Source organism: Rhinichthys klamathensis, unplaced genomic scaffold (assembly GCF_029890125.1).
Source record: "Rhinichthys klamathensis goyatoka isolate OS25496 unplaced genomic scaffold, OSU_Roscu_1.1 h1tg000578l_1, whole genome shotgun sequence".
NCBI lineage: Eukaryota > Metazoa > Chordata > Actinopteri > Cypriniformes > Leuciscidae > Rhinichthys > Rhinichthys klamathensis.
Genome location: NW_026607042.1, coordinates 780,718 through 808,189, shown reverse-complemented (window position 1 = coordinate 808,189; position 27,472 = coordinate 780,718). Strand labels below are relative to the sequence as shown.

Genomic DNA, 27,472 nt, shown 5'->3' with positions numbered 1-27,472 from the left:
TCCTTCATTCCACCCCTCCTACAGTACCTTGCGATTGAAATGATCCCTTAAAGGCATGTGAGATCAGTGGGACAAATGTATATGCGGCTCTTTCCATTAAGTCAAATGTGAGGTATGTGCCCAGGGAGATGATAAAGCTCATAATGATACCTTTAGCTCATGGAGAGGGTTATTTTTACCATGGGATGTTTCACCAAACACCAGCCAAATTCCTGTAAAACATCAGACTGACAAGAAACGCTAATGCTTAGAATAAATAACCTTTGAGATAGTCGATGATTGTTGTTTAACTGCACTGCTGTGAAGTCTTGATCGCATTACAGTTTCATGATACTTCATCAAATTCTTTCAGTTATTTAAAATCAATACAGCCTACAGTACCACCAGGGGTGTGCAGTAATGAATTACAAATACTCCCAGGTAGTTCTTTAAAAAAAAAATCAGAAATAGTCCTTTTAAAATAGTTTAAAATGGTGTATTTTTACTTTAACTTGAGTACATTTTATGTACAATTTTATTTATATGCATCAACGTGATTGGATAGGGAGAGAGTAATCGGTCTCCTGACTCCTATCAAATCTATTGCACATACAAAACCTTAACCACATTTAGGTTTGGATATAAACCGGCAGGTTTAGATGCCGGTTAATCATACTGTAGCTGCTACGGAAGCGCATCCTTCAAGTATTAATTCAATCGCGATATCAGCATTTCATTCTTTCTTAGAACACGTAAAGGTAAATAGGTAAAACACGTTAAGGTTCTGCTTACTAGATGATCTGTAGGCTTTATCTACAGGGCCTAAAATTTGGTGCCAGGTTGCGGGTATTGAGTACAATCAGTGCCTGTCCTCCCTATACACAAAGCAGTAGGGCCCCGAACCACCAGGGGCTCTCAAAATGATTTAATGACTAGGGCTGTGTTTTAGTTTAGTTTCTGATTTTGTCTTACAGGCAGCGATTGTGAAAACCCGATGATGCATTCCGTTCCTTTCCTTTATAGCGGTGCGCTGTCGCCCTTTCTACGTAACATCCAAATCAGTTAAATCGTGTAACATGACTGTCGTAATATACAGTCTCCTGACCGGCGTGCTCGATATAAAAAAAAGAGTTAACAGCGCATTGAGCTGCGAAAGAGACGCGGTTCCCCAGGCGGCTTTCTATGCACGCGGTCCGAGATGGAGCGAAACACAGACAAGTATAGGCTACTTTGGACTTCGGCTGTCTGCTTAGACGAACATATAGAGAGAGGTGCGATCTGCACTGTCACACTCTAAAACTCTTAAGAAAAAAGGAAAAATAGCTTACCATGACTTAATGTACTATAATTGGAGGACCAAATTCAGTATGCACGTTATTGATGACCCATGTGTGGTGATAAAACTACAGCTCGTTAATAAACAGTGTTTTTTGTTTGATTCATTTCATACAATCTGCACTTGCACAAGAATATTTTTCAGTCAGCAAAATGTTTTGTTCCAGTCAGTTGTGAATGCTGCCAATATAGTAGTTTATTTGCCCTGCAAAGAGATGTGCTTTTGTGTGTGTATTTTTATTTTCCTTTGAAAAAGTTTCCCCAGAAATACTTACATATTTAATGCAAATTATATTATCAGCATAACAACTTGAGTAAATGTAGCATTTTTTGAAAAGTAATGGTACTTTTTTACTTTCACTGTTATTTTTCAGTACTCTTTTCACCCCTGCATACCATAGTAAAATAACCAGAAAAAGACAAAGGTATTAGGAAAGGATGTTTTATAAAAGTGGATACCACATACAACAACATACAAGTGGATACAACACTGTTGGTTATAGTGTTTAATTCCTTTTTATTCATGTTTTGAAAAACTTACTGTTGGTTGACCACTAGTTGTACGGACTGAGAAACCAATCCAACTCTTTTCTTCCACTGCAGTGTGGCCCAGCAAAACCAGTGGAAGACATCGCCGCAGAACGGAAACATAGCTTGATCAAACCTCTTTCCAGAAACTCTAATGCAGATTTCTACCTGATGCCAGTTTATAAAAAATCTGAATTCAACAAATACACTGAATGATTATAAGGTTTATCTTACTTTGTCTTTGAGAATCTTTCATAATATAATGTAACTCTATAGTAACATCCAACTGAATTCAGGTCACTTAAATTTAAAATATGCTCTTTACTTCCTTACACATTCATAGTATTCTTTTAGTAGTTTTGTTAGGGAATTTATTTTTTTGTTAATCAAATTCCCTGTGTTGATAATACAGCAGGAGGCTCTAGTTATCAGTATCTCACAAATCCTTCAGACTGGTCAGTTGACAAACTCACTCAAATATACATTATTTAATTAAGATTAGATGTCATGCTTACTGATAGTTGGGATCAAGGTCGGCACCACATAATTGTTAGCAGGCAATTTGTTTCATGTCTTGCTTCCAGAAGATTTGTTGTTTTTTTCAGATCAAAACACAAAGGGAGGCCTCAGGAATTGCCAGCTAATGTCCATTATGACCAAAGCAATCTACCAAGAGCAGCGCAAATTAGCATAGGGTCGCAGATAAGCAGAGGCATTCCTAATAAATGACCATGAGTGGAGAAACTTCTCTCCCCTCTACACTCGCTGTCTGCGGTGCCTCCTCCTACAGCACCCAGCACAGCAGGACAAAATGGGCTCAGACTGCTTTTTTCTGATTTTAAATAATGGTGCAAATACCAGTAAATTGACTAGCGCAAACCTTAGTAAATCACATTGAGTGGTATATTAAAAACTCTCCTCCCATAAATGTCTGAAAGGGAAACGCCTACAAATGCATATGCAATAACAACAAAACAAAAAATAACTATGTCCATGCCTTTTCAGCGCTAATTCAGTAAATCTTGACAGTAGTTATTTAAAAAAAAGTTATTTGCCAAAAGAGGGTTTTCATTGGTGTAAGCTCTGTTATGTTCTTGCTGACACTGGGTGTCAGAAAGGAGGAGTTGAGGTAAAAGATGGACTGTGGTAGAAGTATACTGTTGTGCAGTTTGCTGAAAAAGTTAAAGATTCTAATTTCATGGTAATTCCAGGAGCCTAATTTTATTCTCACAAGACAAAACTAAAGCACAGCTTGTGATTTTTGTTTTTCACCTTGTGGTTCAGGGCTTAGACATTTTAGAAGCTGGTAAAATACCAACACAAGGAATATTTTCCAACTAAACCCTGGTTGTCTTGCTCATTACTGGTACCATCAGTAGCTCGTCTGTATTCACCAGGAGCATGTCACCAGAACAATGAACTACGCTCATTTCACATTACAGCTAGTACCACCGCCTTACCGCAACCATGATAAACTACTAAATATAAAGGATGCATTGATTTGTTTGAGCTTTCATGGTTCTCTTACCAGTTTCTGGGTGAGGCCTGGTGGGACCCAGTCATAGGTGACTGTGTTGAATGTTGGGTCTTTACGGGAGACCACTGGGTTGGTGACAATCATGCGGTTGCGTTTGTAGATCCTCATTCCGTCTCCTCCCTTAACCTTAGCGGTGAGATGGGCATAGCGGGACTCTGCCAGCAATCTTCCCACCATGCGGTCGTCTTCGCTGTCGGAGCTGGACACATGCTCCTCCTGACCGCAGTGGCACTGTATGCAAGCTTTTCTGCAAAAATTAAGATAGATTGTAGTTTATTAGGACTGTGTTCCCACTTTATATTAAATAGCTTTAAGTACTATGTACTTACATCGAAAATAAGTACAATGTATTATTCAACATATCATGTTGTATTGTAAAACACTTTTGCTGCTATTGAGGTGTGATGGGGTAAGGTTAGGGACAGGTGTGTGTGGGATGGGTAGGGTTAAAGGTGGAAGGGAAGGGTCAACAGTCTAATTACAAATGTAATTACATGAAATAATTACAGCTGTAAAAATATAAGTAAATGTAAAAACATGTATGTACACTAAGTCCGTTGTATCAAATTATTTATTTCAATGTAAGTACATAGTACTTAAACGGGAACTTGGCAACTCTAATCATTTCTTCGCTGATTTTCACTTTTGTTGTCACATGTTTTCTCATCAGCTCCCCCTACAGCTGTGGGGCATATATTTTCACAACACTGTCATAAAAAAACTCACTTGCGGCTCACTTCCTCCCGCTTTCTACCGCTGCTTATGTGCATTTGTTATTATCGGAGCCGGCCAACTTTATCTAGTGGAGCTATGTCTACCGAGTGGGTAATACATCATACACAGTATCATAGAATTATGTCGAATTGCCATAAAGCAGTTCGTGTTTCTCGCTCGTTCTCGCTTCTCACAAGACTTCCTATTTCCAACTTACCGGGACGTTAGTCCCGATGTTGCAAGGTTGGTTTTCCGCCTGGGAACGCTGGGGGGAGCGGGGAAAGTCACCATTTTCTCCAGGACAGGTTATTGAACCATTCATGATTTCTAAACGGTTTTATTAAGTTGAAATAGTTGCCAAGTGCCCCTTTAAAGCCACTTAATATAAAGTGGGAGCCGGCACTGTACCAGCTATAGGCAGTGCCTTGTCAATAATAATAATGCGTTTTATTTATAAAGCGCCTTTCCCAAGCTCAAGGTCCCTGTTCAAGAAGATAACAAAAACACAGCATCGAGCATTAGTATACATCACATAGTACATATACAAATATACAGTACCAAAACAACAGAATACTAAACAGAGGAGGGTTGGAAATACTGTAAGAAAAGATAGGTTTTTAGTTGAGATTTGAATGAGGATATAGTAGAAGTGTCACCAAAAGTTAGAGGAAGAGTATTCCGGAGTTTCGGAGGCACAGCACTGAAGGATTGAACGACAAAAACGAAGGTACTGTAAGAGACCGTGTGCGTCTGAGGCTGATTATGGATTGCTCGTCAACTGAGTCTTCCTCGATCAGAAGGAATAGGCAAATCCAATGATGCAGTTTTAGTTTTTATTGAGGAGAAGTCAGGTACATGGAGATGATGATGGTTTACAGGTATCAATATGACAAAATAGGTGTGTTTGTAGGTGTGTGTGTGTGTATGTGTGAAACAGAAAATACAATAAAATGTATATTAATAAACATGTAGGCTATGGTTACATATAGTTGCATAAAGAAATGACCCGCAGTACGACCAAAATCCACTAGTGGGAGCTCTAACACTATAAATTAACTTGCATAGATGCCATAAATCTCCACATGGTGAAAAGTGCCAAAATAGGCGAACTATACATTAAATATAATATTTACGGTTATTTACAAGGCAATAACTAAAGTATATACAGTAAATGGCTACTTTATGAGCGCATATGGAGCGCCGTAGCGCATATGGAGCGCCGTAACGGCAACAGCCGTATAGCAGTAGTGAATAACACGAGTATAACAACTTCGCCATCTGGGCTAATAGCTCTGCAATAAACGAGTCATTCATGCAAAATCCGTACTTACATCGTAAGGACGCACACAGCACTCATACACACAAGATTCGCGCAGGATAAACAAAGGATGGCAATTCTCTGCATCGTGAATACTGCTCTCATGGTACTGACTGGACTACACCAAAGTGAAAGCGCCTAGCGTAACCACGAGCGATCGGAACTACAACGAACGCATGCATTATGGGTAACGTAGTCTATGTCAGGGCACGGACTTTTAACAGCCGCCCCTGTATTTGCCTAGCAAATACACTCATTCAAAAGTCAACTAGTTTGAAGGAATGCCGCTTGAATCCTCAGGCATTTCAGGGAGTTCCACTAGTTTGGTTACCGGGCGAATGTAGATACTGTCTTTAACCTTCACCTCCGCAGCTCGAACAACACCATCTGTCCCTGGGAAAACCTTGGTGATGGTCCCAACAAGCCAAAGTCCTCTGGGAAGGTTGGAGTCAATGATCATCACAATTTGTCCCACAGTAGCATTATCAGTGGATTTCCTCCATTTATGTCTCAGCTGAAGCCCTGGGAGGTAGTTCTGGACAAAGCGTTTCCAGAAATGATCACTGATCACCTGACTGTGTTTCCATCTTCTGTTGGAAAGAGCATCATGAGGGCCGTATACTGCCTGTGGTAAGGCAGCGTCGCGCCGCCCCATTAGCAGCAGGTTTGGCGTGATGGGGTCCGGGTCAGCCACATCAGATGAAGCATATCCGAGTGGTTTAGAATTAAGGAGTCCTTCAACTTCTATGAGAGCTGTTAGGAGCACTTCCTCTGCCACAACTTGGTCTTTCAGGACACCTTGCAAGGCTGACTTAACGGATCGGATTTCCCTCTCCCAAGCTCCCCCGAAATGAGGAGAGTATGGTGGGTTGAAGTGGAAGTTGATAGTCTGATTAGCCAGTTGCTGTTGCAACTTTGGTGCCATGCTCTCAAAGGCACTCTGTAGTTCTTTATGGCCGCCCCTGAAATTGGTGCCCCGGTCAGACCACAGCTCGTACGGCTTCCCCCGGCGTGCAATAAACCTGCGTAATGACATTAAGAAAGAGTCAGTATCAAGGCTAGGGATGAGATCTAAGTGAATGCATCTAGTGGTGAGGCATTTGTAGATGATTCCCCAGCGTTTCTCTCTCCTACGCCCAATCTTAATCAGGTATGGTCCGAAACAGTCTACGCCTGTAGACCAGAAGGGCGGTTTGTAGAGTCTCAACCGAGATAAGGGAAGGTCAGCCATCTTTGGTGTGGAGGGTGAGGCACGCCATCTCCTGCAGTCCACACACCGGTACTGATGTTTCTTAATGGCCTGGCGACCTCTGAGGATCCAGTAGATGCGGCGTAACTCTGCATAGAGTCTCTCTGTACCGGGGTGAAACAGCTGAATATCATAGTGCTTTATAATGAGCTGAGTCAGAGGGTGATCGGGTGATAACACAACTGGGTGGATGCTGTCAGGATCTACATCTGTAGCTTGACGCAGGCGGCCTCCCACTCTGACTAGTCCACTGAGGCTGTCATACTCAGGGGAAAGGGCGCTGAGACGACTGCTCGAGCGAACAGCGTTACCTGCTTGTAAGGCTTGGAACTCCTCTGGGAAGCTGTCCTTCTGCGCAGATTAAAGGAACTGGGTCTCTGCCTTCAGGCGCTCACTTGCAGTGTAGGAGGTGGTAGCCGCCCCTTGCAGGGATTGGTGAGTGGCCAGAATCAAATCATCTAAAGATGTGTACTGTGTTGGATCTGGCAGACTTGATGATACATTTGTAAGGCCACAGAAGGCGGTCTTTCTGAGTTCTTCACTGCTACATTCTGGGAACTCTGTCGGGGACTTCGGCCAGGTGTCAGGAGTCTGTGTGAGAAAGTGTGGGCCCTGTGACCATCGGCTGGAGACCGTGAGCTCTGACAGTGGTTTCCCTCTTGTGATGTCATCGGCTGGATTATCATCAGAGTTCACATACCCCCACTGTTCCGGAGAGGTCAGCTCCTGTATCTCACAGATCCGAGTCCCCACAAAAACTTTGTACCTGCAGGAACTGGACTGGATCCACTGAAGCACTGTCGTGGAATCTGTCCACAGGTAGACTGAGTGAAGGGGTAGTGAAAGCTCAGTTTGGAGTACCTTGGCCAGTTGGGCTCCAGTGAGCGCAGCACACAGCTCCAGTCGGGGTATCGACACCTGCTTACGGGGCGCTACTCTGGAGCGTGACATGATGAAGGAGGTGGAGATGTGAGCCTGCTGCTCTATGACTCTGAGATAGGCCACAGCTCCATACGCCTTCTCTGAGGCGTCACAGAAGATGTGAGCCTCATATGTCGCACTGTTGCTGTTGTGAGGAGGAGCGTAACATCGGGGAATGGTGATATACTGGAGATAAGACAATTCCTTTTCCTATTCGAGCCAGGACCGAAGCAGGTTTCCTTCTATGGGCTCATCCCATCCTCTCTCTGTGCTCCACAGAGCCTGCACAATGAGCTTTGCTCTTGTCGTGTAGGGGCAGATATAACCCAATGGGTCATACTGACTGGCCAGTACTTTGTAAACATTGCGCAGCGTCACAGTTGTGTAGGAGACAGGGCGGTGCTTGTATCCCAGGATGTCAGTAGTGCAGTGCCAGCTGAGACCCAGTGTTGACTCCTGAGGATCAAGGCTTTTAAGGTTTAGCCATAGTTCACAACTATCTGACCTGGCCGTACCTGGCAGATGAGCGACCACCTCAGGGATGTTGCTTGCCCACTGGCGTATCTCAAATCCACCTTGGATAAGCAGCTCTCTCATTCTGTCAATGAGCAACTTGGCCTCTTGTGGGTCAAAAAGGGACTGCAGACAGTTGTCCACGTAGAAAGCTGTGTGGACAGAGTCGTAGACGTCTTTATAGGTGTCTCGGTGCCCCCTTACGTGGCTCTGAAGGGCAAAGGTAGCACAGCAGGGGCTACACGTTGTCCCAAAGGGCAGGACTCTCCACTGGGGGCCTCTCTGTTTCACAGTCTCTCCATAAGAACCGCAGCAGTGGGCAGTCTTCAGGGAGCAGGCGGATCTGATGAAACATGGCCTTTATGTCTCCGCTCACTGCTACAGGATACTGGCGGAAACGCAGGAGTACACCCAGCATAGGCCCCATGGTAGGTCCCGGCAGGAGGTACTGGTTAAGAACGGTCCCCTGGAACTCAAAGGAGCAGTTAAAGACCACCCGAGCTTTGTTGTTATGATGTACAATGTGGTGTGGTACATACCAAGATTCAGCAGAGCTATGAATCTCTTCGGGAGTCAGCTTTACAACATAACCAGAATCTATCAACCTCTTGATCTCTTGATTATATGTGAGTGCCAGGTCAGGATTCCTAGTTAGCTTACGCTCAGTGGACCTCAGAAGGCCTTTAACTACTTCAGAGGAGACATGCATCTGTGGGAAGTCCTTCTTCCTGAGCAGGGGGGTGGCATATCGCTCTACACCATCTACAGGTACTCTGATGGTCTTTGCCTCTAACATGGCCATGGCCTCTCTGTCCTCCTTTGAGCGTGTGACCTCCTTACCAGGTCTATGAAGGGGAGCATCTAGTTGCCATAGACGCTGTACATCCTGTTGAAGGGCAATGGCAGGAGAAAGGCATGATATGTTCAGGCAGTGCGCCTCCCCCTGCTGTGTAGGAACTACAACGAACGCATGCATTATGGGTAACGTAGTCTATGTCAGGGCACGGACTTTTAACAGGTACAGTAAGCAGTTTTAAGTCAGATGATGAGAAGAGGATTAGAGAGAGTGAGGAGGTGAATAATAGTGCAGAAGTTCAGATAAATAATTGGGAGCAAGTCAATTAAGACATTTAAAAGTTAACAAGATAATTTTATACTGAATGCGGAGAGGAATGGGTAACTAAAGAAGATTATAGAGCAAAGGGGTAATGTGATCAGATTTCTTGACTTGATTGATGACTCTGGCAGCAGAATTATGAACATATTGTAGTCTAGGGATTGTTTTAGCAGGCAAGCAGCCCAAGAAGCGAGTTACAGTAGTCGAGACAAGAGGTTATCAAAGCATGAATTCATTTCAGTATCTTTAGTGCTTGAGAGCAGGTCGCAGTCGGGCAACATTGCAAAGGTGGTAGAACGCCATCTTGGTAATAGAACTTATATAAGATTGTAATGTAAGCGACAAATCAAATATTACACCCAGATTTCTAACAGTATGAGATGGAATTGATGTGGCCCCATCAATAGATAAACTCATTTCAGACTTTTTTAAAAGGGATGGTGGTCCAAAAACAGTAACCTCAGTTTCGTCATTATTAAATTTTAGGAAGTTGCTATAATAATAATAATAATAATAATAATTCATTACATTTATATAGCGCTTTTCTAGGCACTCAAAGCGCTTCACATGGAAGGGGGGAATCTCCTCAACCACCACCAATGTGCAGCATCCACTTGGATGATGCGACGGCAGCCATATTGCGCCAGAACGCTCACCACACACCAGCTTACTGGTGGAGAGGAGACAGAGTGATGAAGCCAATCAGTGTATATATATATGGGGATGATTAGGAGGCCACGATGGACAGAGGCCACTGGGCAAATTTGGCCAGGATGCCGGGGTTACACCCCTACTCTTTCGAAAGAGTAGATATAACCAGATATAACCAGATTTTAATTTCCGCAATACAGGTATTCAATATGTCCAGAGGAACAGCAGAGATGGAGCGAGCTGTGGCCAAGCAGAGATAGAAGATAACAGTGTTAGCTGAGACCATGACTACGGATAATGTGACCAAGAGGTAACACATAAATATTGAACAGAAGTGGTCCAAGAACAGAGCCTTGAGGGACACCTTGAGAGAGAACACAGAAGATTTGAAGTTATGGACAGTAATAAAAAATTGTCTTTCAGCAAGATATGATATAAACCAAGATAAAGCACTACCTACAGTGTCAAAAGCTGCTGTTAAGTCAAGCATTATGAGAACAGTAAGACAACAGAATCAGCAGATATTAAGTGGTCATTAGTCATTTTTACCAACGCCGTTTCAGTGCTGTGGCCTGACCGAAAGTCAGATTGATAGGGATCGAGAAGATTGTCAGCATAGAGATGAGCATGTAACTGCGAGGTAACTACCTTTTCAAGCAGCTTAAAAATGAAAGGAAGATTAGATATAGGTATAAAATTATTCATAGCAGAAGAATCTAGCCCTGGTTTCTTTAAAATAGGAGTGAGTGACCGCAGCCGTTTTAATGATAGTGGGACAGACCTGAAAGAAATAGAACAGGTGATCAAATGAGCAATAGGAGATGAGATAACAGATAGGCAGCTTAGGAGGTAGGTGCTGGATCTAACTGACAAGTAGATGAGCTAGTTTGAGCAATTACTAAGAGAGGATGGGTTGGTGAGAGTAAAGCTAGAGGATGTGCTTTATGGGCTTGGGTAAGGACCAGTTAGACGAAACTTCTGATGAGTTTGATGAAAATCTTTCATTAATAGGTTTGATTTTATTTTCAAAAAACGTTGAAGGGTTAATAAGTTTGTTAACAGTTGAAAATAATGTCGACTTAGATCGACTTTCAGCAGTGTAAATTATGGAGTAGTAGTATGCTGTACGTGTGGCATTAAGAACAGACTTGTATTTCAGCTGGTGAGCACAGAAATCTTGATAATGCTCTTCCAGGCCACGTTTCCTATATCGGTGCTCGAGACTTCTGCAAATTTATTTAAGCAGTTGTAGCTCAGGTGTATACCAGGGTGATGCATGAGATGAAGGTACCAGCTTAGTTATCATAGTTGTAAGTTAAAAAAAAACAGCAGAAGGACAAGAGAAATCAGAGTAAGACAGAGAAGATGCATTAAAGGTACAATATGTAAGAATTTTGTCTCAAAATATCCAAAAACTGCGTAACGTCTAGCGGCACGCTCATACTGTTGTTGTTTCATTCAAACATTATGGATCATGGCAGGCAGACTTTGGGACAAACGGAGAAATAAAACGAGGATCAATATCAGCGTGGCGTTTTTGAGATGCCGAGAGCTTCGCGTCAAACTTAGACTTCACAGAGACGCCGATCTCGCATGTAGTTTATTAGACAGGTGAGCAAATGTACATAAAACAAATAAATGTTATATAGCTCAATATGATGAAATGTTAGAATATGATCAGTATGTTATTCTAATGTTGATCTAGCTTACTGCTAGTCTCATACAGCAAACAAACTAACACATTATAACTTTCAACACGCTCGAATGCTGTTTAGTATGATAGTGTAACATTGGACCAAGTGAAACAGCGCTGCGTTTCCTCACAAGTTTAATTCGTCAAATAAACTGACTGTGTGAGTAGTAATTCAGCACTTGCGTGTAGTTCGGTAGAATAAAATGTCCTCATTCCTTTATATCTGCGGGACTCTCTCATTAGAAATCGCACCCTGCTTCACACCACAGTCATGTTAAAAACATGAATGTATTCACTCATCCTTAAACATTATTAGATCCATCGGCATGACAACAAGTTCCATGATTCTGCCTATTCACTGCGTCATCAATCCAAGCCTTTGTAGCATCTCAAGATGTAAGAGGTTAGCGACCCCTAGCGGCGAAAACCCCCCAACATATTGTAGCTTTAATGGAGTCTGAGAATGACAGAGGATCAACAGATTTAACGTTGCGATAATTAATAATAGTTTTGTGAAGAGGTTCAGGAAGAGGGAAAGCAAATCTAACTGTTATCAGCTTATGATCAGAAATACCAGTTTGTGAGCCAGAGACATTATTAATTCCTGAAGTGCAAACAAGATCAAGTGTGTGACCACGGCAGTGAGTAGGAAAGTTGACATGTTGTACAAGACTGAAATTATCCAAAGTTAATGTAAGGTCACTGGTATTAGATCAGACAGAGGATATTGAAATCACTGAACAGGATAACATAAGTGGATACAGCATAGGCCAGAGTGAGTAATTCATTAAGTTCAGAGAAAAAATTTGACAGAGACTTAGGAGGACGATATTGTTATGTGGATGGAAGGAGAACCCATGCGCAGACAGCAGATGACTCAAAGGATTTATTAAGGATAAAAACAGAAAACAAAAACCCACGAGGGGGCAAAACAGACGAAACAAGGGATATAAGACTGACAAGGCAGTACTAGAAAAAGACTGAACAAGAAACAAACAATACGTCTTTCAATACTAACAATGACTAGGCTACTAATAATGACTAGACTTGACAGGATACTCACAAGTAACGTTTGGCAATGAACTGACCAAAGCCAGCGAAACACAAGGGGATAAAATAGGGAGACTAATCATGACATGACAGGTGACACAGATAAAGCAATAATGACTAAATCAGGATAACAAGGGGTGGGGTTAAGAGACGAGACAACACAAGCACATGACCAAAACACAAGGCCATGTGCTTGCACGCAGAACATGGGTCTGTCATGATCCTGCCGCAATACTAGAAAATCACGGACATGATGGCAGAATCATGACAGATATACTAAATTAGAGAGGTGTGAGCAAGCAATTTAAAAGCCATGTGTTTAAAAGATGTCACATTAGGAAATTTAGTCATGACAATTTTCATAGCATTGCATATACTACCACCCCTACCACAGAGACGTGGCTTTGATAAACATTTATATCCAGAGGGAGTAAAGAGGTTTAGATGAAAGTAGTCATTTAGTAACTGCCAGGTTTCCATGAGGAGCAACATATCCAATTGAGTATCAGTATTATTATTTTTATTTATCCTTTATTTTACCAGGTGATGTCCCATTGAGATATTCAAATCTCTTTTACAAGGGAGCCCTGGGGCAACAATTACACAAGTTACACAGAATCACATAAACACAACAAACAAAACAAATTTACAGTACATGGAAAACAATTTAAGAATGACTTAAAGTGGTAATTGAAAACATGTGCATTGTTCAAATTTGGAACATTTAAGTAATTGTTTAAAATGTTCAAATGGGATAAAAACAGAAAGCTTCAATACTTTTTGGAGCAAATTTCAACACCAAGGAGCAGCATAACTAAAAGCAGTCTTACCAAATTCAGTTGTTATGCGTGGGATATTTAGAGCCAGAATGTTAACGGAGCGGAGATTGTAAATGGAGTAATTCCAGGTCAACAGACTAGTAAAGATAGCTGGGAAAATTACCGTTAATGACTTTATAAATAAAAATGTGCCAGTGGAACCATCTACGCCGACCTAAAGAGCTAAAACCAGTCGCCTCATAAAGACGACAGTGATGAGTGCGTGACTTGGCGTTCGTAATAAACCGTAATGCACCATGGTAGACTGTGTCAAGTGTGTGCAGCGTGGTAGAGGCAGCATGCATATAAATAACATCCCCATAGTCCAAGACTGGTAAGAAAGTGGCACTGATCAATTTCCTCCTAGCTTGGAGAGTAAAACAGGATTTATTTCTAAAATAAAAACCAAGCTTTACTCTCAGCTTTCTCACTAATTTATCAATATGAACTTTAAAGGTTAGCTTTTCATCAATCCACAGACCAAGATATTTATAAGATGAAACATTTTCAACACACTTCCCATCCAGTGTGGAAATGGCTAGGGCGGTTGATGCGGGTACTGTGCGAGACTTTGTGAACTGCATCACTTTAGTTTTACCAGCGTTTAAAACCAGTCTAAGATCAATTAAGGTAGCCTGCAATAAATTAAAAGATTGCTGTAGTGAATGATAAGCTTGAGCTAGGGTGGGGGGGTGGGGGGGGAACAATATAGTACTGTGTCGTCTGCATAGAGGTGTATTTTGCCATTATGGTGTTTATGTAAATGGTAAATAGGACCGGACCAAGGATAGACCCTTGAGGGACACCTCGCCGGACCCCCAGTGGGGCAGAACTATTAGTAGTAATTAGTAACTAGTAATTAAATCATTGAAGAAGTGAACGGCAGTTTAGAAGCGCAAAGTTTTGGGAGAGACCAGATTTAATATCATAGCGGTGACAATCCTCTCTGGCCAGGGACCTTAATGAAACAGTGTCTCTCAAGCGACCCGAAGACGAAGTCTTGACCACACGTGAAATCACGCTAATCCTATTAGCAGACAGTGGTCATGTGATGAAGCTGTTTGATGAAAAAGCCAAATCCTGAGTTAACCAGGAAAATTTTGTAGTAGCAGCAGTGTAGTCGTACCACTTAAGCCGGCTTGGATGTGTTTGGTTTTGTCAAATCAAAACCAATCTTGTAACCATGGTTTTGTTCAGCTAGTCACTGGTACAGGCCCCAGGTAAGTCCCCCCATAGCAGTAAAGTAGATTTGATTTTTGATATAAAAAATGACAGTGTTTATAGTATTATATATTTATCATATAATTAATATAGACAGATTAATTAGGCAAACACCAAAGTCGTGACATTCTGAAAACATTGAGCCCATGGAAATTCACACAGAAGCACTCATAACTCACACTCATTAATCCAGTTTTCCACATACACATCCAGAGAACTGAGGCAGGCGTGGAAGCCCTTTCCTCTCTTTTTTCATCTTTAGTCAAGAGAATAAATTACCTCCAGGAATGTGGCTGGAATCCAGAGCAGATCCCTTTACATGTCAGACATGCTGCACCCTTTCCTGCTGGCAGTGGCCCCACCGACATCTGGGAAAAAAGAAGAAAGAGAGAAAGGTCAGAGGAAAAGGACAAAGTATTTACAGAATAGCAGTTATTCACAGAATAGCAAATTACTTAACTCACTGCAGAGACATCTCATGAAACACATATTAATTAAAATGTAAATGATTCTGAGGTTAAGATTAATTTTCAATTTAATTTGTTTAAAAAATAACTATATTTAATACATCTAAATGGGCGATCACATTAATCTGACATCGCTAGCTTTTATCTAAACCGTAATCGCTAGCACAACATGCTAGTATCTCGCTAGCCTGTTAACCCTATACCCTGTTAACTAGGCTATTGAAGAAATACTTCCAGAGGTCATAGATCCTCTTCTTAATATCATTAATTCATCTTTGTCATTAGGATATGTAACAAAAACTTTTAAGCTGGCTATGATTAAACTTCTTGTTAAAAAATGCAACTTGATCCAACAGAATTAGTCAATTAGAGGCCGATCTCAAATCTACCTTTTCTGTCAAACATACTAGAAAAGGCAGTATCCTCACAACTATGTTCCTTTTTAGAAAGAAATGATATCTGCGAGGATTTAGACCGTACCATTTACCATTCAGTACTGAGACAGCTCTCATCAGAGTCACAAATGATTTGCTCTTATCATCCGATCGTGGTTGTATCTCTCTATTAGTGTTACTCGATCTGAGTGCTGCATTTGATACTATTGACCACAATATTCTTTTAAATAGACTAGAAAACTATGTTGGCATTAGTGGAATTGCATTAGCATGGTTTAAATCATACTTATCTGACCGTTATCAGTTTGTAGCAGTAAATGAAGAGATGTCTTATCGATCACAAGTTCAGTATGGCGTACCACAAGGCTCAGTACTAGGACCGTTGCTGTTCACTCTGTACATGCTACCATTAGGAGATATCATTAGGAAGCATGGCATTAGTTTTCACTGTTATGCTGATGATACTCAGCTCTATATTTCTTCACGCCCTGACGAAACTCACCAATTCACAAAATTAACGGAATGCATAGCTGAAAAAACTGGATGACTAGTAATTTCCTACTACTTAACGTAATAACCTAGAATACTGTCTAACACTTGATGGCTGCTCTGTCAGGTCTTTGTCGTCGGTTAGGAACCTGGGTGTGCTCTTTGATAGCAATCTTTCATTTGAAAGTCATGTTTCTAGTATCTGTAAAACCGCATTCTTCCATCTTAAAAATATATCTAAATTACGTCATATGCTCTCAATGACAAATGCGGAACAATTAGTTTATGCGTTCATGACATCAAGGCTAGATTATTGTAATGCTCTTATGGGTGGTTGCCCTGCACGCTTAATAAACAAACTACAGCTGGTCCAAAATGCAGCAGCTTGAGTTCTTACCAGAACCAGGAAGTATGACCATATTAGCCCGGTTCTATTAACACTGCATTGGCTCCCTATTAAACATTGTATACATTTTAAAATATTGCTGATTACTTACAAAGCACTAAATGGTTTAGCTACCCAGTACTTGAGCGAGCTCTTAACGCATTATAGTCCTTCACGTCTATTGCGATCTCAAAGTTGATAACACCTAGAATATTTAAAATCGACTGCTGGCGGTAGATCCTTTTCCTTTTTAGCACCAAAACTCTGGAACAGTCTTCCTAACATTGTCCGGGAAGCAGACACACTCTATCAGTTCAAAGCTAGACTAAAAACACATCTCTTTGAACTAGCATACACATAACACATTATCGACTTCTATAATTCAATGTTAGGCTGCATAGGTTAGGTCAGCCGGAACCGGGAACACTTCCCATAAATCCTGATGTACTCGTTACATCATAAGAAGAATGGCATCTACGCTAATATTTGTCTCTCTGTTTATCCCGAGGTTTACCGCAGTCCGCCGGATCCAGGCCGTATCCAGATCTGATGAAGGACCTGCGCCTGGACACACTCACACACACACACACACACACACACACACACACACACACACACACACACACACACACACACACACACACACACACACACACACACACACACACACACACACACACACACACACACACACACACACACACACACACACACACACACACACACTCCAGATCTGATGAAGGACCTGCGTCTGGACGCGACGACAACGCAGTCCTAAAGTGTCACTAGTCTCTCCCTGTGAAGGCCTCCTTCCCTTTACCTCTGTACAGATAATCATTGCCAAAATAGTTCCGGTTCACATGGCTACGTGGAAGCGATAAATAAATCTGTTTCATAAATTTTTAAGGCCAGACAAGTAATTTGTTGAGGTCAATTTGTAGAGAAAGACTACACGCCTGCGCACATATATATTCAAACGCGCATATCTATAGACTAAACACGTCATACGCATGTGCACGCCGTCAGCGTTTTCACAGGTTTGCGTTTTTAAAGCTTGCGCAGAGATAAAAAAAAAAATACATATGTATATATATTTTTTTCTTTTTCTTCAAGGCTTGCACCGTGGAACCCATTTCAAGGTTTGCGTTCTCAAGCCCCAGGCACTGCTGTTGTGCGGATGAGCGGTCAGAGCGTGTTAAGGGTTTTCTGTTAGAGCGGTGTCGTGTTAGCGGCCCCTAAGTTAATAACTAATGAAAGTTGCGACGGAAGTGAATCAATCAAAACTAACTTTAGCTGGACAATAACTTTATTCTAGAGCTGCTGTAAAGCCAAAACAATCTCTGTTACTTTAATTTCCTATTATCACTGTAAAGCTGCTTTGAAACAGTCCATATTGTTAAAAGCTCTATAAATGAAGGTGACTTGACTTAACTTGACATTCCTCATTAACAATGGCCTCCAGTTCAGTAATATTCTTGGGTTTGCGTTCTGCAACCGCCGCCTTTAAATCCCACCAGAGATTTTCTAAGGGGTTCAAGTCAGGTGACTGTGATGGCCACTGTAGGATCTTCCAGGACTTCTTCTGCAACCAAGCCTTGGTGGAATTTGAGGTATGCTTGGGATCGTTGTCGGACGGTCAAATGACACGCAAGCTTCAGCTTCCTCACTGACGGCATGACGATTTCTCCTAGGATTTCCTGATACTTCAATAAAACCATCTTGCCTTCCACACGCTGCAGGTTTCCAGTGCCAGAGGATGCGAAGCAGCCGCAGAGCATTACCAAGCCCCACCATGCTTAACTGTTTAACAGTGTTCATTTCAGCATATGCTTCATTCTTCTATCTCCAGCTGATCCATAGGGCCGAAAAGATCCAGTTTAGTTTCATCACTCCACAGAACAGAATCCCAAAACTTCTGTGGCTCATTTATATGATTTTGAGCACTTTTCTTGTGCTTTTGGGTCAGTAGTGGTGTACGTCTTGGAGTTCTGGCATGTGTTTAGTACACGCCTTACTGTGCAAGCTGAAACCTCAGTGTCTGTTGCAAACAAGTCTTGCTGCAGGTCTTTTGCAGTCACTCGAGGGTTTTTCTGAACCTGCCTCCTCTGGTTGCAACCGTTGCAACCTGGTTGCAACCGTTGATAGTTTCCTTTTTCTGCCCCGTCCAGGTAGTGTAACCACTGTTCCTTTAACTTTGAACTTGCGAACTATGCTTCCAACGGTGTCTCTAGGAACATTTAATGACTTCGCTATCTTTTTATATCCTGTTCCTTGTTTGTGAAGGGCGATTACCATTCTTTTGAAAGACTGTAAATTTTGCCAATAAACCAGATTTTGAATGGGGGTTGAATAATTTCAATTACAACTGTAAGTGTTACAAATTCACATGAGTATTTCCATTTTGCACGAAGGCTTAAGCAGGATTACTCAAAACGTCCCCGATTTTCCTTTGGTCATCCAAACAAATGATCCGGCTTGGCTGGATAGAACTGCCCAAATAAACTAAACAAACCTAGTTTTTACTCTCACTCTTTCAGCATGTGTATTGAAATAGTAAAAAAAAAAAAAAAAAAACGTAACAATGTCCAGTGGACATTAACCCCCTGGGGTCGGCTATCGCGCCGGCGCGATTGTCTCGCTTTTTTTCTTATCAGTGCAAAAGAGACTCAAAATACTCGGTAGATTTTGATCTTACATATACCGGTAAGTGTGATACATCATTAGATCCTGTTAAGTTTCTTTTTTTTTTGTGGATACTCACAATAAAAACAAAGTGTTGTGCTTTTCACCAAATAAAGATAAACAAACATGATGCGAGTTCTGCGTTCTCTCTGTCAGTGAAGTCCATTCTGAAACGCGTCCTAAGATTAACTGTAACTCCGCGATTACTTGTCACACAGGCACGAGAGATTTTTCTTTATGAAGCTTGAATTCTCTTCTTTTAAATGAAGTAATTTATATAAAAAACAAATATTCTCAGTTTATGCAATCTGTATGAAAAGAGAGTGCTGTCAGTATTTTTTTTCCCAGCTCATTACACTTCATTAATCCGACACGCCCACGGAGGACGCGCGCTATTCAAACGCAAATGTCGAGGCAAGCCATGACAATGCCCACATCAGCCGTTCCACCACGGCGGTAAAATGTGTGGTGTATTTGCTGCCTTTTACCGCTAAGAGGCGCAACAATCATAGACTCTGAAAAGTGTTCGTTTATTCCGGTTTATTCTCTCTAATGCGTAATCTGCTGCCGCACCGCGGCTGATTCAGAGCGATTGAAAGCTGGTAGCAGATGAATTCAACAAGTGAAACGTAGTTAAAATAATTCATAATCACAATACTGAAATTAGGCTACTGAAATGTAATTGAATAAATAATGAAAACATTTCAACATAAAACATTGCAATAAAAACATTTAGGCTACATCAATGAGGCTTTACAACTTTAACAGCGTACAGACGGTAGCTCAGTGATCAACACAACAACACGAGCTTCGAGGAGCTTCAATCGAGCCGAGATCGAATCTCAATGTACATGTTGTTAACCGATGTTGTCCTACAGCGTTTATATTTTACCACCTTGATGCTTAAATAAGTAACTGTTTATAACTGTTTACTTATTTAAAGTCAAGAGTTTTGTTTAATTATCATTACAACATAAATTTGCTACATTCCTGTAGAACCGCAGCCGCTGCACAAATGACAAAAACTGAAGGAAGATTGTCAGCCGATTGCATCAGAAAATGAAAATGAAGAAGCTCGTCTTTAGTCTGCTAAATTATTGTGTAATGTAAAAGAACACTAAAATTACTTAAGTTTGAAACCAAGTTCGAACATTTCAAGGTTTAAATAAAGTGTCGGGACAGTTTTTTTAAATTTAAAACAGGGTTGCATCGGGATTAGAGTTTATTTCTTTTGCGATGCAAAATAAGAAACACTAGGCTAATCTAAATTAAACAATTAAAACAGTACAAAACGAAAATTGTCCAAAGAAACATAATTAAATTAAAAACATGCGTTTTTCTTTGCCTCTCTCGCGCTGGATCTCTTTTTAACAAGTTTATTTAGTTTCCCTCGCTGCGCGCGCTGGGTCTCTCTCGAAATTAAACATTTCAGGGTAAAAACACACCATACAGCTGATAATACTGTATATGTCGCTGCGTGTCAGCCATACAAATCACGAAAAAATTATTTAGCCTTTAATTGTTGCTTCAAAGACACAGCATGCCTTGTTGAATTCACCTTACAATAACTTCAATTGAAATTTTGTGTGAAAAAAACTTTAAATAGGCTACAATAAATAAACTACAATATTTATAATTTAATAAGATATGGGGCCTACATTTAGACACAGATTTATCCTTACAATAATTTTGCCTGCTCATCAGGCTGGCTATCCGACACTCTCCATATGAAAGAGGAACATTAACACATTTGTCCAGCAACTGATTACGGAGTCGCCTATTAAGTTATTTTAGCTGTAATAATGAGAAAAATAAATTAATCTAAATGAACGCGCCGCCGCGTTTGTCGAACACTAACTCACCATGCCAGAATAAAACCCGACTTTAGAAAAATGCATAGGGCCACTCGGCGTGGTGTGCCAAAACACTTAATTATAAACTTCAATATTTCATTCAAAATAATCTCAACACGCTTTGTGAAATTTTGAAAAGCCGTGCATGCATTAGGGCCACTGGAACTAATGAACAACTGAAACGCTGGTTTTGATTTTATTGTTTGTCGTTTAAACGTGCCTGTTGCATATCTCTATTTTATATATTTGATATTGGTGAAGTAGCCTATAGCATTGATTAGCTGTGGAGGGAGGGGTGAGGGGATTAAAATAATTCAGCAGAAGCAGGGATGTTTAGACGAGAAGGAAATCCCAGTATCAGACCTCTCTGCCATGCGCGCGCATGGTTTGGAGCACAATATCTGTCTCGCATGCACGCTCGCTCTAGATAGATTACGGGATATTTTAACTAATTTGCGGTATAACTAGTCGATCACGAGTGGCTCAACAGGTAGATCTATAGATAAACTACACTCACCGGCCACTTTATTAGGTACACCTGTCCAACTGCTCGTTAACACTTAATTTCTAAGCAGCCAATCACATGGCGGCAACTCAGTGCATTTAGGCATGTAGACATGGTCAAGACAATCTCCTGCAGTTCAAACCGAGCATCAGTATGGGGAAGAAAGTTGATTTGAGTGACTTTGAACGTGGCATGATTGTTGGTGCCAGAAGGGCTGGTCTGAGTATTTCAGAAACTGCTAATCTACTGGGATTTTCACGCACAACCATCTCTAGGGTTTACAGAGAATGGTCCGAAAAAGAAAAAACATCCAGTGAGCGGCAGTTCTGTGGGCGGAAATGCCTTGTTGATGCCAGAGGTCAGAGGAGAATGGCCAGACTGGTTCGAGCTGATAGAAGGGCAACAGTGACTGAAATAACCACTCGTTACAACCGAGGTATGCAGCAAAGCATTTGTGAAGCCACAACACGCACAACCTTGAGGCGGATGGGCTACAACAGCAGAAGACTCCACCGGGTACCACTCATCTCCACTACAAATAGGAAAAAGAGGCTACAATTTGCAAGAGCTCACCAAAATTGAACAGTTGAAGACTGGAAAAATGTTGCCTGGTCTGATGAGTCTCGATTTCTGTTGAGACATTCAGATGTTAGAGTCAGAATTTGGCGTAAACAGAATGAGAACATGGAACCATCATGCCTTGTTACCACTGTGCAGGCTGGTGGTGGTGGTGTAATGGTGTGGGGGATGTTTTCCTGGCACACTTTAGGCCCCTTAGTGCCAATTGGGCATCGTTTAAATGCCACGGCCTACCTGAGCATTGTTTCTGACCATGTCCATCCCTTTATGGCCACCATGTACCCATCCTCTGATGGCTACTTCCACCATGTCACAAAGCTCTAATCATTTCAAATTGGTTTCTTGAACATGACAATGAGTTCACTGTACTAAAATGGCCTCCACAGTCACCAGATCTCAACCCAATAGAGCATCTTTGGGATGTGGTGGAACGGGAGATTCGCATCATGGATGTGCAGCCGACAAATCTGCGGCAACTGTGTGATGCCATCATGTCAATATGGACCAAACTCCCTGAGGAATGCTTCCAGCACCTTGTTGAATCTATGCCACGAAGAATTGAGGCAGTTCTGAAGGCAAAAGGGGGTCCAACCCGTTACTAGCATGGGGTACCTAATAAAGTGGCCGGTGAGTGTATATCTTTTAGGAATTTGACCGACCGGGTTGACACTTCAGCGTAAGAAATCGGGGGTGTGGCGTGAGAGCGTGAGATTTGGGTCAATTGCGTGAGTCTCACGCTCAATGCGTGAGAGTTGGCAGTCCTGAAAAAAAAAAAAAAATAGTATATATATATATATATAGGCTATATATAATTTATTTTTTACAGAACTGCTTTTGAAATTACGATTGGTAGCCTATTATTATACAGATGCAAAGTCGTTCTGTTGGATACTATTTTGTTCCTTAGTGTAATGGAAATCCATGATAATTCTATTTTATAAATATAAGCAAAAAAACTGTATGGTGTAACAGAGTTTTAGAGCTAGACAAATCTAAATAAATATAAAACTTACAACAGACCATGTTTAAGCGGGATTTGAACCCGTGTCATCTTGATGATGAACCGTAAGTTCTACCGCTCGGCTATGAATTTTCTCACTGAAAAATACCCAAACGTCTGTTTCTCACATGAGCGAGAAAACGTTTTGTCTTTAGCCTGTGAGTGTAGGCCTATACTTTAGCCTTTTACAGTTTTAAAAGATTATATCTTATCTGTATGACCAACAATTACGGAGTAGGCTATAAATGTTTGTTGTAGGCTTATTTGGAAATTACCATAACTTGTAGTATTTCATCCTTAGGCTACAGACATTAGCCCCACTTACGTTTTGCTAAATGTCCCTTTGCGCCACCTGGCGGTCATTTCGCGAACGACTTTGAAATGCGACTGGTTTATTTTTACTGCGGTGGATGGCTAAAAATGGTATGTGGATGGCTAAAAGGTGTGACTAAAAATGTGCTTTTGGCTTTCATTTATATTTTGATTGTTTGTATATATATATATATATATATATATATATACACTACCGTTCAAAAGTTTGGGGTCGGTACGATTTTAAATACTTTTAAAAGAATTATCTTCTGCTAACCATGGCTGCGCTTATTTGATTAAAAATACAACAAAAATCAGTTATAGTATTAAATATTATTCCAGTGTAAATCAGCTGTTTTCTGTGTGAATATATAGTAAAGTGTAATTTATTCCTGTGATCAAAGCTGAATTTTCAGCATCACCAGTGTCAGTGTCTTCAGTGTCAAATGATCCTTCACAAATCAGTATAATATGAGGATTTGATGCTCAAGAAACATTTATTATTATTATCAATGTTGAAACAGTTGTTGGTCTGTCAGTTGTACAGTTTTTTTTTTTTTTTAGGATTCTTTGATGAATAGGAAGTTCAAAAGACTTTTGTAACATTATAAATGTCTTTACTGTCACTTTCGATCAAATTAATTATTCCTTGATAAATAAAAGTATTGATTTCTTTCCTCCAAAAAATAAAAATAAAATTCTCACTGACCCCAAACTTTTGAACGGTAGTGTATATGTGTGTGTGTGTGTGTGTGTGTGTATAAATATTTATTTATTTATATATATATTGTCCTTGCATTCTTTCTTGTGTGACACCCCTGAATGAAAGGCTCATTAGTATGCAGTCTGCTCAGGTGAGAACTGCCTAATTATTCATGAGGGGGTTGGGCCGTTCCGCCCATCCGCATATTGCCTTTGCAAACAAAAAAATGTTTTTCACAATTTAAAACAATCTATTGTTTTATGTGAATGATTAGGCAGAATGATTATACAGATCAATTTGAAGCAAAAACTCTAGGCGACAACATCCACTAGTCAAAAGTCTTGTGGACAGATATTTAGTATGTTATTTGTGGCCTTATATTAGAAACTTTATTTTTTAGTTTTTTCAATAACCACGCATAAACAATATTCTCTCAAAAATACAAACATGTACATGCATGTTGCTCACATATTATGGTAGCCCTGTGTGTGCTATATAGAGTGTAATTTCACCTGTGCCATTAATATGTTTATAAGCAACTGAAAAAAGCAGAAATGTCAGAGCATGCCAAAACATCTCAAGGACCCCGAAAACACCTCAGACCCCAGAGGGTTAAACATGATATAAAAAAATGAAACAAAGAAAAATCATATTAGAAATTTTGCACTTTTAATGTAGAGATTAAACCCTATGCAATGCCACTAAAAACCAGTAACATTTCAGAGAAAAAAGATAAAAATAAAAACTTAAACCAACCTAACTGCATAAGTGTGCACCATTTTATAACTGGGTTTGTGGCTGTGTTCAGAATGAACTAATCGTCAAGCTCATGTGAAATACCTGTCTTCAGCTGAATTAACTCCAAATAAACCTGTTTTTGTGAGATTGATCTGACATCTTGTTGCTGCTACTACAAGAGCCATGGGCAACGAAGAGCTTGCGATCAACGTCATTGTTGAAAGTTGTCACTCAGGTGAAGGCTACGAAAAATTCAAAAGACATTTGATGTACCAAAGAGAAAACTGGTCAGGGAGGCTGTCAACAGGCAACATTAAAAGAGTTGATTGTTTGGTACAGGACACACATCTCCCATATTCTCCGTCTGTCTGGCTCTGGGGCTGTGTGGGAAGACTAAACACATCCAAGCCCAGGTAAACTTAGCAGAAACGTATATCCAGTCTCCCAAAACCATGTGTAAAAATGTGTTACGGTCTTTGTGAAAGGTATGTTTGGCACACCAGTAGAAGAACAGCATAACTGTGGAGGAGCATCATCACGCTTTAGGCTGCTGTTCTTCAGCTGGGACTCGGGCTTTAGGAGCATCATCACGCTTTAGGCTGCTGTTCTCCAGCTGGGACTCAGGCTTTAGGAGCATCATCACGCTTTAGGCTTCTGTTCTTCAGTTGGGACTCTGGCTTTAGGAGCATCATCACGCTTTAGGCTGCTGTTCTCCAGCTGGGACTCAGGCTTTAGGAGCATCATCACGCTTTAGGCTGCTGTTCTCCAGCTGGGACTCGGGCATTAAGAGCATCATCACGCTTTAGGCTGCTGTTCTCCAGCTGGGACTCGGGCTTTAGGAGCATCATCACGCTTTAGGCTGCTGTTCTTCAGCTGGGACTCGGGCTTTAGGAGCATCATCACGCTTTAGGCTGCTGTTCTTCAGTTGGGACTCGGGCTTTAGGAGCATCATCACGCTTTAGGCTGCTGTTCTTCCGCTGGGACTCGGGCTTTAGGAGCATCATCACGCTTTAGGCTGCTGTTCTCCAGCTGGGACTCGGGCTTTAGGAGCATCATCACGCTTTAGGCTGCTGTTCTCCAGCTGGGACTCGGGCTTTAGGAGCATCATCACGCTTTAGGCTTCTGTTCTTCAGCTGGGACTCGGGCTTTAGGAGCATCATCACGCTTTAGGCTGCTGTTCTTCAGCTGGGACTCGGGCATTAGGAGCATCATCACGCTTTAGGCTGCTGTTCTTCCGCTGGGACTCGGGCTTTAGGAGCATCATCACGCTTTAGGCTTCTGTTCTTCAGCTGGGACTCGGGCTTTAGGAGCATCATCACGCTTTAGGCTGCTGTTCTCCAGCTGGGACTCGGGCTTTAGGAGCATCATCACACTTTAGGCTGCTGTTCTTCAGCTGGGACTCGGGCTTTAGGAGCATCATCACGCTTTAGGCTGCTGTTCTTCAGCTGGGACTCGGGCTTTAGGAGCATCATCACGCTTTAGGCTGCTGTTCTCCAGCTGGGACTCGGGCTTTAGGAGCATCATCATGCTTTAGGCTGCTGTTCTCCAGCTGGGACTCGGGCTTTAGGAGCATCATCACGCTTTAGGCTGCTGTTCTCCAGCTGGGACTCGGGCTTTAGGAGCATCATCACGCTTTAGGCTGCTGTTCTTCAGCTGGGACTCGGGCTTTAGGAGCATCATCACGCTTTAGGCTGCTGTTCTCCAGCTGGGACTCGGGCTTTAGGAGCATCATCATGCTTTACTGCTGTTCTCCAGCTGGGACTCGGGCTTTAGGAGCATCATCATGCTTTTGGCTGCTGTTCTCCAGCTGGGACTCGGGCTTTAGGAGCATCATCATGCTTTAGGCTGCTGTTCTCCAGCTGGGACTCGGGCTTTAGGAGCATCATCACGCTTTAGGCTGCTGTTCTCCAGCTGGGACTCGGGCATTAGGAGCATCATCATGCTTTAGGCTGCTGTTCTCCAGCTGGGACTCGGGCTTTAGGAGCATCATCACGCTTTAGGCTGCTGTTCTCCAGCTGGGACTCGGGCTTTAGGAGCATCATCACGCTTTAGGCTGCTGTTCTCCAGCTGGGACTCGGGCATTAGGAGCATCATCACGCTTTAGGCTGCTGTTCTTCAGCTGGGACTCGGGCATTAGGAGCATCATCACGCTTTAGGCTGCTGTTCTTCAGCTGGGACTCGGGCATTAGGAGCATCATCACGCTTTAGGCTGCTGTTCTCCAGCTGGGACTCGGGCATTAGGAGCATCATCACGCTTTAGGCTGCTGTTCTCCAGCTGGGACTCGGGCTTTAGGAGCATCATCACGCTTTAGGCTGCTGTTCTCCAGCTGGGACTCGGGCATTAGGAGCATCATCACGCTTTAGGCTGCTGTTCTCCAGCTGGGACTCTGGCTTTAGGAGCATCATCACGCTTTAGGCTGCTGTTCTTCAGCTGGGACTCGGGCATTAGGAGCATCATCACGCTTTAGGCTGCTGTTCTCCAGCTGGGACTCGGGCTTTAGGAGCATCATCACGCTTTAGGCTGCTGTTCTTCAGCTGGGACTCGGGCATTAGGAGCATCATCACGCTTTAGGCTGCTGTTCTCCAGCTGGGACTCGGGCTTTAGGAGCATCATCACGCTTTTGGCTGCTGTTCTCCAGCTGGGACTCGGGCTTTAGGAGCATCATCACGCTTTAGGCTGCTGTTCTCCAGCTGGGACTCGGGCTTTAGGAGCATCATCA

General features: G+C 41.9%; 1 protein-coding gene across 1 annotated transcript in view; it reads right to left on the bottom strand.

Moving 5' to 3' along the window:
- The window catches only part of lmcd1 (LIM and cysteine-rich domains 1), an 82,397-nt gene that overhangs the window by 46,551 nt on the left and 8,374 nt on the right, over positions 1-27,472 (bottom strand). Inside the window, exons 2-3 of the mRNA XM_056240013.1 lie at positions 14,924-15,012; positions 3,371-3,626 (exon numbers count right to left, since the gene is read on the bottom strand). Of these exons, the coding sequence (XP_056095988.1) occupies positions 3,371-3,626; positions 14,924-15,012 (345 nt within the window). The remainder of the gene's footprint in view (positions 1-3,370; positions 3,627-14,923; positions 15,013-27,472) is intronic.